Source organism: Silene latifolia, chromosome 2 (genome assembly GCF_048544455.1).
Source record: "Silene latifolia isolate original U9 population chromosome 2, ASM4854445v1, whole genome shotgun sequence".
Taxonomy (NCBI): Eukaryota; Viridiplantae; Streptophyta; class Magnoliopsida; order Caryophyllales; family Caryophyllaceae; genus Silene; species Silene latifolia.
This window is the reverse complement of record NC_133527.1, coordinates 23392801-23403728: the sequence shown is the minus strand read 5'-3', so window position 1 is coordinate 23403728 and position 10928 is coordinate 23392801. Positions and strand designations below refer to the sequence as shown.

Sequence of the window (10928 nt, the reverse complement as noted above, 5' to 3'; positions counted from 1 at the left end):
ACACTTGGGTCCTGCTCACCTTAAATGTGATAATCAAACTGCCCATGCCATTGCTGCAAACCCAGTGTATCATGAAAGGACCAAGCATATTGAGGTAGACCGTCATTTCATCCGCGAACAAATTCAACAAGGTCTGATGACCACCTCTTATGTCAACACCAAAGAACAGGTGGCTGACATTTTCACCAAGTCATGTCCCGTCTACCAGCACAAGTACTTACTCTCCAAGATGGGAGTTTCGTCAGGACTTCACTCTCATCTTGAGGGGGAGTGTAAAAAAGGTAAGCACAACAGGGAAAACAAATCTCATACACAAAGCAGAAATCAACATAAAAGGAATGATGTAAGGAAGAAAAGGACGGATGATTGACAAAAGTTGTGATAGTGACTTATGTAAAGAAAGTATAATGGTCCATAGCTGTATGCCTGTATCCAGTCCTTAGCTTTATCCTATGTTGTTTTGTCCACTCTGCTAGCTGTGAATATACACAGAAATATTGTACTATGCACACACACAATTAATCAAACTCATTTGCACAACCACTTTGCTTTCAATGCCTTCAATGTCTTCTACATTCTACAGTTGCTTTAAATTCAATAGATACGGTTTCCAAAATCGTATCGGATATCCGGTTTTGCTCACCCCTACCCGGTGACGCCCTATCATTATTCTTTTTTTTTGTGATAATCAATCAGCTTTACATATCTCAAAACATCCGGTGTTCAATAAACTAAAGGTGTAATAAGGTTGATCATCATTTTGTTCGTGATGTTATTCAAGTCGGTTTGATTATTTCCTCACTTGAACCTACTCATGAACATCTTGCGGATATATCTTCACTACAGCTTTGTGCCATCAATTTGTAAGTAGCCTCACAATAAATTTATTGAGATATCTTCTCTCAAGAGACCGATTGCATCAACAAGTTTATGGAAAGACGGCTTCTCAAAACACCTAGTCTAACATCAATTGCCATTAGAAAATGTGGTATAATTAATAATAAAAACTTCTTCTTTTTACCATTAACCAAACCATGCATAAGCCAAATCACTACATATTAAAACAATTTATTCAACATGAATTCAAATACACCAACACACACTTCTTACACAAATAACCTTAAAGCATAATATATAACAACAGTAACTCTCCCTTGTGATGGGTCACATATTGTAAATAAATAATAGATCACTTGTTCATTTACTCAGTCTTTGCTGCCTCAGTTTTTGCCTCATTAAGATGATGAGTTTCAATATCCTTAGTAACTGCAATACAGAAATCAATCAACTTGGTAGGATAAGGCACACTTTCATCAATCTTCTCAAATTCAGAAATCCACTTAACCCCGGTTAGCTCACCCCTTGGTAACACATGAACTGTCAGAGTGAAGCTCTTAAATTCTTTTAGTAGATCTCCATCAATTATCTTATATCTCACCAACTGTTTTTCTTCATCTATTTCTTCAATTAGTTCCTTTGCCACGCATTTTTTCCCGTCTGCATATCGATTTTGTATATAAATTGACCACGGTTAAATTATATTACAACTATGTAAAAAAGTATATCTCAAGTGTAGTATATGTTCTTATCAGGTTAATATTCACGGACCACGGTTAAATCATATTACAACTATGTGAAAAGTATATATCAAGTGTATTATCCATACTATGTGAAAAAGTATATATCAAGTGTATTATTTGTTCTTATAGTGTAATATTTACGGATCACGATTACATCATGTTACAACTATGTGAAGAAGTATATCTGAAGTGTAATATCTGTTCTTATCGGTGTAATATTCACGGACCACGGTTAAATCATATTACAATTATGTGAAAAAGTATAACAAGACTGTCTTAACTTAAACTTTCTCACTATACTAGTTCTATCATCAGCTATGGGTTCGAAACACTAGGAGTCAATTTTGGTAGATAGGGTAAAAAAAGCTAAAATAAGTGATTTTAGTCCCACTCCCATAATCCATTTTTTTCGGAGTTTACCTTGGAGCACAGACTGGACAAATTCAACTCAACTGAGCAACTTTGTTCGTCCAGCTGCAAACATGGCCCAGTATTAACTCAGATCAGACAAATTCAACTGAGCAACTTTGCTCGTCCTACTGCAAACTTTTGGCTAAAACCAATTGGCAATAGAGGGAGTAGCCCCTTGCCTTATAAAGGGTAATTCTCCTCTTTTATCCATGTGGGACAACCCTGACATGTGCAACTTTGAGTTTCTTCACAAAATACAAGATGCGTATTAAACAATAAAAAAAAAAACTACTTTATATTTAACCCTTATTTCCCACTCTATTTCAGTCGAGTGTGAGAGGCCTTAAGTTAAGACACTATTTAACAAGAGAATAATTATAGTATGTGCATGAGCAATTGAGCAAACATGTAAATAAGTGGTCTAAAGAGAATAATACCGAGGGTGTAGTCCCAGAAAATGATAGAGCCAACTTTGCCAAAATCACCCTCATGAACATCACAACCATGGATATTAGAAGGTGACATGGTGGCGATGTGGTGAGGTCTCGTGCTGAATATTTCATGAAAGACATCTCCGCCGCATGCGGCGATGTCAACCTCTACTTCAAACTTCCCTATAACCCTCATCCTCTACTTCAACCTTAGTTTCTTGCTTCTACTTTTGTTTTTGTGAAAATAACTATGGATATTGATAATGAGATAGGTAGACACCATCTTTTGGTTGGTATTTATACAACTTACCAACCATCTTTTGGTTGGTATTTATTAAATATGAGAGAATGACAGGGTGACATACTCTATTATTTGGCTATTATAAGTACGTGTATGTCGACTACTGTTGTATTATTATCTCCGTAATAATGAAATTTTGCTCTCTTTCTCGGATGGAAGTAGCTACTGATTTTGTTTGATTTAATAATTTAGATTTAGATTTGCGCCCGGTGTCACAATGTACGTGAGCGTTAATTTGTTATAGGGTGTTAACGAGTCGAGCCGAGCTCAAGGTCGAGCTTGGCCTTACTCGGCTTGTGCTCAAGAACCAAAACTCGAGCTCGGGCTGATTTCGAGCTTATCCGAGCTTGAAAAAATGTGCTCGTTATAAAGTTTGTGAGCTTTAACGCGAGTTCGAGCCAAACTCGAGCCCAAATTGAGCCTATATAAAACTGTTTTTATTTATTTATTTATTTTTCTATATTTTCAATAACAAGGCTCGAAGGTTATATGTTGCAGGACATTAGCCTAAAGGGAATAGATTTATTTGATTTAGAAACAGATAACTGGATTGAAGCATGGAGAGTTCTACGCCTGGTTAGGTTTGCAGCAATAATCTTGGGGTTATTAAGAAATTTAGTCAAATTTTAATATGATCCGCACATTTCATGCAACGGCTCCTTGCCTTTATACAAACACCTTTGTATATTTTCCATAGTTGTGTGATTTCTAGCTGTTACAATATATTCCCTTTCCTTGTATATTTACCATATCATAAGTATATATGGGAGTACATATCATATTGTAAATCAGATCAAATAATATAATTCCATTCTACGTTGAACAATCTTCTACTCTTGCCATCATATCATAATATGGTATCAGTTTCTGGGTTCCAATCTTTCTGACAATTAAATTCAATTCCTCTGTTCATTCACTATGACTAATTCTATTGAAACTACTTCTCAAAATTCGTCATCAATCTCAGTCGTTCAAGTCGAGAATCCGGGCACCAAAATCACTCATGTCGTGTTTAACGGCAGTAATTATGACGAATGGGCTCGTGCTTTCCGTCTTGCTCTTCTTGCCAAGGACAAGATGGGTTATATTGACGGGTCAATCACTAAACCGTCTGAGACCGCAGCCGATTTCAAACTTTGGCGTTCTACCAACGCCCTTGTCACTGCTTGGATCGTTGCTACCATTACAACCGAGTTAGCAAAGTCGATTTCCTGCCGTCCCGAGGCCAAGCAAGTATGGGATAATATAAGGCAACGTTTCAGTCAAGAAAATGAAGCCCGCATCTATCGATTGAAGGCCGAAATCAGTGCTTGTCGCCAGGCCCCAACCGAATCCGTTCTTGCCTATTACGGCCGTCTCACCAGTTTGTGGGACGAGTTGTTGGAGCACGATCCCATTCCTTCATGCTCCTGCAAGTCTTATCCCTGTGACTGGGTTAGCATCTTTGATTCCCGTCGTGAAAAGGACCGTGTCCGCGATTTCTTGATGGGACTCGATGACCGATTTGCCACTGCTCGCTCACAAATCATTGGTATCACTCCTCTTCCTAATCTTAATCTTGTTTATAATCGTTTATTGCAAGAAGAAGGGGTTCATTCCCTGTCTAAAATTACTTCTGATTCTCGCCCCGAACCAATGGCATTCGCTGCCAAAGCCAATTATGGGTCGAAACCCAGTAGAGGTCCAAATCGTGACTATCACTCTGATCGTAATAATAACAATTCTACAAATAATTCCGGCAATGCTCGTAACAATAACAATTCTAATCGTCCCTATTGCATAATCTGTCAAAAACATGGTCATTATTTGCGTACCTGTTTTAGTGTTACGGGAAATTGGCCTGAATATTGGGGTGATCGACCCCGTGACCGAGTTTACATTGATCCTAATGCCACGGATTTGAGTGAAGCTGTGTTTGTTCCCGACCCTCGTCGAGGTAGGCAAGACCGCAGCAAACCCAATGCCACGGCCAGCTGTAACACCCCCATACTCCGAGTGCCTTACCAGGACCACTCAGGTATGGAGACATCACCATCTCGGTTGCCCGAGGTATGATAATCAAACAACAGCGATAAAGAAACAACATTTATTATTAATCGTTTAATGAATGAATACAACCCTTGAAACCCAAACTGATAGTACGATACATTATTCCAAACTGTCTATTCAAACTGAAATGTAAATAAAACTAAACTACAGCGGAAGACTCTATCGTCACGTCGTGGCCATCCCAGCTATCCCGTATCATCTCTATACCTGCTCAATATCTGCTCACCATCCCCGAATGGATCACCGCAGTTTACAAAACAACACCGGGTCGATTACTAATCACACAATCAAAACAGATAACAACAATAAGACAAACAGACAATGAACCGCCACACACACACACACATCCACCCAACCGTCTCAATCACCGATCGTCCACTTTGGACCCGACCCACCGCATGGGGGGACCGCAGCCGTTCCCACCTAAGCCCCGCTCATCGTACGAGCGATAACCCTGTCCATTAATGTGCACATCCCCTTTCGTGGCGGGTTCCACTAAGGGCGAAACTAGGGCGTGAGATCACTCCCGCAAGTGACCCCACTCAGCCGAGAACGCATCTCGAGAACCATCAACAACACAACCACAATCACAAACACAATTACAATCATCAAATCAATTAACTAACTACAAGACATCACCAATATCCCATTATGGGACTAATACGAGTAGGAAATCCTACCCGGAAAGCACACAAGCGAGACGGTATCTACAAATTGTCTCAAAACGCCTCTTCTATGAACTCTCCTCCTAACATATACACATGAATACTACTATTCAATCACTTATTCACAAAAACCCCCAATTACTAAATTAGGGTTTCACTAATCTCAACAAAACGTTATAAAAATTATGCTAGAAGCTTACCCTTGACGCAAGGAATCCAACGACACAAACTACGATGCAATCCGACCGTCTGAACTCCGGGAATTGTTAAGGACGCGATTAGGGAGATGACCAACTGCTTTCTCTCTTAAACAGGTTTTAGGTTTTGGCAAAAGTGTTTTAGAATAAAGACGAATATGTTTATATACCTTAATCGCGTAATTAACAAAACCCGAGAAAAAACCCCCGATAAACCGGACACTCGATCGAGTACCCAAGGTACTCGATCGAGTACCCCCCTACTCGATCGAGTGCCCCAGCTACTCGATCGAGTGCCCAACAGGTCAGAAACTATTTTATTCTGCGACACACCCTTACTCGACAGAGTAAGGGCTACTCGATAGAGTACCCCCAAGACCATAAATACGGAGTATTACAGTCTTCCCTCCTTAAAGGGAACTTCGTCCCCGAAGTTCAAACCACTACCAAAACAAAGGTACTCCCATGAGCTTCCCGACTCGAAGGTCAAAATAAACACAACGTAAAACATGCTACCTAACCCAACTTATCCCGACAACATACCGACACAACATATACAAAAGGTGCATAAAACTCTTAGAAACTCTCGCGATCATCTCCTACCCCCCTAAAAGAAACAAGGTTACGTCCCCGTAACCATACATACCTGATCAAAAAGGAAAGGGTAACGCTCTTTCATGATATCCTCCGCCTCCCATGTAGCTTCCTCAGTCTCATGGTTAGACCAAAGGATCTTAAGCAACACTGTCTCACCACTCCTGGTCTTTCTAACTTTTCGGTCTAGGATCTGCTTAGGCACCTCAAGGTATGATAAAGACTCATCCAACTCTAAGCTCTCTGCCTCCAACACATGTGACGGGTCACTCACATACTTCCGCAATGCGATACATGAAACACATTATGTACTCTCTCCAAAGCGGCCGTAACGCCAAACGATAAGCCACTTCCCCAACTCGCTCTAAGATCTCATAAGGCCCTATAAACTTCTGACTTAGCTTGCCTTTCTTCCCAAATCTCATAACTCCGCGCATAGGAGACACTTTCAGAAGAACTTTGTCCCCAACTTGAAACTCTATGTCCCGACGATGTAGATCTCGCATAACTCTTCTCGTCGATCCCGAGCCGCTCTCATCCGTTCCCTGATCATCTTAATCTGTTCCACCATCTCATGTACCATCTCGGTCCTAAAACCACTTTGCCTCAAGACCTTTGTCGTCCCAACAGATTGGACTCCTACATCTCCTCCCATACAAAGCCTCAAACGGTGCCATACCAATACTAGTGTGATAGCTGTTATTGTAAGAAAACTCTATCAAGTCCAACCTCTGCTCCCAGCTACCACCGAAATCCATCACACACGCTCTCAACATATCCTCCAAGGTCTTGATTGTTCTCTCGGTCTGCCCATCTCTGTCGCGGGATGAAATCTTTGTACTCATCTTCAAAGCTGTCCCCAACGATTCCTGCAACTCCTTCCAAAACCTTGATATAAACCTCGCATCTCTGTCAGACACTATGTCCTTAGGGACTCCATGTAACTTAAGCACGTTCTTTCGATAGGCCATAGCCAATTGTGCCTTAGTCCATGTATCTTTCATTGGAACAAAGTGAGCTGACTTGGTCAACCGATCCACTATCACCCAAATCATATTGTTACCTTGTTGACTCCTCGGTAAACCCACAATGAAATCCATGGAAATGGATTCCCACTTCCACTCGAGCACCTCCAAGGACCGAACCTTACCTTGTGGTCTTCTCTGTTCCCCTTTAACTCTCGGCATGTCAAACAACGGGACACAAACTCAAATTTGTCTCTTTCTTCATCCCTGGCCACCAAAACGTTTTCTTCAAATCTTTGTAAAGCTTGTCTCCACCCGGATGAACTGAATATGGTGTGCAATGCGCTTCCGTCATGATTGTCCTTTTCAACTCCTCGTCATTAGGAACACACCACCTACCATCAAACCTCAAACTACCATCTGTATGAATGGAAAACCGGGACACCGTCCCTTTCTCTACTCGACTTTCCACTCCACTAACTTAGGATCCAAAGCCTGTTTACCTCGAATATCATCATAGAATTCCATATGTCTTTGTCATATCACCCATAGCCTCTCCTTTCTGCAACATATGAATCCCAAAACTCGCTACCTCATCCCTCAGTCTCATCAAAGATAGAGCTGTACACAAGGAATGTACACTCTTCCTACTCAAGGCATCAGCTACAACGTTGGCCTTTCCTTCATGGTAGATGATATCCATGTCGTAATCACCAATCAACTCCATCCACCTCCTCTGTCTCATGTTCAACTCCTTCTGCGTGAAGATGTACTTGAGACTCTTGTGATCAGAAAATACCTTAAAGATTGCTCCATAAAGGTAATGTCTCCAAATCTTGAGAGCAAACACCACTGCACCCAACTCCAGGTCATGAGTAGGGTAGTTCTCCTCATAAGGCTTCAATTGCCTAGAAGCATAGGCGATCACTTTACCATTCTGCATCAACACACACCCCAACCCATTCTTCGAGGCATCTGTATAAACCTCGAAATTCTCGCTCCTTCAGGCGGTGCTAGGACGGGAGTTGTGGTCAAACGCTCCTTTAATGTTTGGAACGCCTTCTCACAACTCTCATCCCAACGAAACCTGTTCTCTTTCCTCATCAACGCCGTCATCGGTCTAGCTATCTTGGAGAAATCTTTCACGAACCGCCTATAGTATCCAGCTAAACCCAAGAAACTCCTCACCTCAAAGAACATTCTTCGGTGCTTCCCACTTTGTCACTGCCTCAATCTTCGCCGGATCCACAGCTACCCCATCTTTAGAGATTACATGCCCCAGAAAAGCAACTTTCTCCAACCAAAACTCACACTTGGACAACTTAGCATACAACTCATGATCTCTCAACGTCCGCACGATCCTCGGATGCTCCTCATGCTCCTCCTTAGTCTTTGAGTAGACTAAGATATCATCGATAAACACCACCACGAACTGGTCCAAGAACTGTCTAAAGATCCTATTCATCAAATCCATAAACACCGCCGCGCATTGGACAATCCAAACGGCATCACCACATACTCATAATGGCCATACCTCGACGTGAAGGTCATCTTCGGTATGTCCACATCTCTAATCTTCACCGATGGTATCCACGACCTCAAATCGATCTTAGAAAAGACCGTTGCACCACTCAACTGGTCAAACAGGTCATCTATCCTTGGTAAAGGATACTTGTTCTTTATCGTCACACGGTTCAGCTCCCGGTAATCTATGCACAACCTCAAAGTTCCATCCTTCTTCTTCACGAAAAGAACTGGTGCTCCCCAAGGCGATACACTTGGTCTAATGTATCCCTTCTCTATCAACTCATCCAACTGCTTCCTAAGCTCCTCCATCTCCTTAGGACCCATACGGTACGGTGCCTTAGAGATTGGCCCCGTCCCCGGCTTCAACTCAACGGTGAAATCTATCTCCCTCTTCGGTGGCAACCCCTAATCTCCTCTGGAAAGACATCTGCATACTCTCCCCACCACTGGTATCTCCTCAATCTGCGGGCTCTCTATCCGATCATCTCTCACATGGCACGAATCGGAGGACATCCCTTCCTCGGATACGACTTCAAAGCGACAATTTGAATCAACTTAACTTTGGGTTTGACTAGAAACCCACGGTAAGACACACTAACTCCCTTAGGACCTCGTAGGGACACTTTCTTTTGATGACAGTCTATCTTAGCTTTATACTTCCCTAACCAATCCATCCCAACTATCATCTCAAAACCATTAAAAGGGAATTCTAGCAAGTCTACAGGGAAATCAACTTGCCCAACTATCAAGGACACATCCCTAAACAACCTCCCACACGATACAGACTCACCTGAAGGTATGAAAACTTGCTCCCTAACAGACTCATATACCCTCAAACCCAACTGCTTTACATGACTCGAAGACACAAACGACTGAGAAGCCCCCGAATCAAACAAAACAAACGTAGGAACGCCATTAACAAGAAATGTACCGGTGATAACGTGCTCGTCCTCCTCAGCTGCTTTCTTGTCCATCATGAACAGCTTGCCACTTGACTTCGCCCACCTCCCCGGACAAGATCTTGGCGATGCGGTCGGCTTAGCACCCGACCCTTGATTGTTGTTGTTGTTCATCGGCGTCTTCGATAAGAATTACCGCCGTTGCGGTTGCCTCCACTCGGTAGCTCGACCTCCACGGTTTGGCCATGATCCCGCCGGTCCGTTGCTCGCGAAACTCTGCGCAGTCTCTGGGAAAGATCCCGGTGCACTTGTGCACTCATGTCTCTTGTGGCCTACGCCACCACATCCAAAGCAGTCACTCCCCCGAGGTGTTGCTCACACTTCCACGACCTCTCCCAAAGGATGCTCCAAAGACTAAACCCGAACCCAGAAGAAAACCCCTTAGATTGATTGTGGTTGCCTTTCTTGAAATTAGATTGGCCACCACCCTCGCTCTCGACTTCCTCTTCTCTCCACCCCCTCTCCCTAGCCATCTCCACTAGCCTCTCGGCTCTCCCCCACCCTCTCATATGCTTCCTTCACATCAGTAAGGACTCCCACGGGTAACTTATCCATAATTGTCGTGGTTAGCCCTCTCTCAAACCTCAAAGCCAGATTCTCCTCACTCAAACCCATGTCCTCAGCATATCTGGATTTCTCATTGAACTGCCTGTAGTACTCAGCCACAGACATCTCAGCCGTCATCTTAAACTTGTCGAACTCCTCCCTCAACTTACTCCTCACATGCTCTGGCACGAACTCCTTCCTCACAGCCCTACGAAACTCCTCCCAAGGTATAGCAGGTAACCCCTGGTTGGTATATAACTCCTTGGCACTCACTTTCACTGAGTCCCACCACTTGCCAGCGGCCTCCCTCAGATAAAATGCAGCTTGATCCACCCTCATCTCATCAGGACAACGAACTAAATCTAGTATGTTCTCCATCTCCCTCAGCCAACTATCAAGGTGATTAGGTTCCTCAACCCCCTTGTACTCCTTCGGGTTAAACCTCGCGATATAGAGGCTGACTTTAGCATGGTCAACCTCCTTCTCCTTACTCTTATCCTTGTCTTCATTCACTCTCTTCAGGGTCTCCGTAAGAGCGTCTTGGTGTTCCAACATCTTAACGATGTCATCCGTAGTCATAAGCTCAGCTCTCGCGTACAAGGCATTTCTCTTGGGCGGCATCTTGAAGCTATAGAAGAAAGGGATAAACATAAACACGCGTACTAAACTTGAAACACGAACACGCGTTGCCCAAGACCCTACT

General features: G+C 42.9%; 1 protein-coding gene across 1 annotated transcript; it reads right to left on the bottom strand.

Annotated features, from left to right (window-relative positions):
• Nucleotides 1-994: 994 nt before the first annotated feature.
• On the bottom strand, nt 995-2691 carry LOC141642448 (MLP-like protein 31). The gene is made up of 2 exons (XM_074451255.1): nt 2429-2691; nt 995-1497 (listed from the first exon to the last, which is right to left on the bottom strand). Exons 1-2 carry the CDS (start codon nt 2616-2618, stop codon nt 1202-1204), a joined length of 486 nt encoding a protein of 161 aa, XP_074307356.1. The 5' UTR covers nt 2619-2691; the 3' UTR covers nt 995-1201.
• Between the last annotated feature and the right edge of the window lie 8237 nt (nt 2692-10928).

Excerpts from the sequence above, each read along its gene's own strand:
- LOC141642448 (XM_074451255.1), bottom strand. The coding sequence starts at position 2,618 with ATGAGGGTTATAGGGAAGTTTGAAGTAGAGGTTGACATCGCCGCATGC. Across the intron at positions 1,498-2,428 it reads TTTCTGGGACTACACCCTCG|ACGGGAAAAAATGCGTGGCA; the intron begins GTATTATTCTCT and ends ATCGATATGCAG.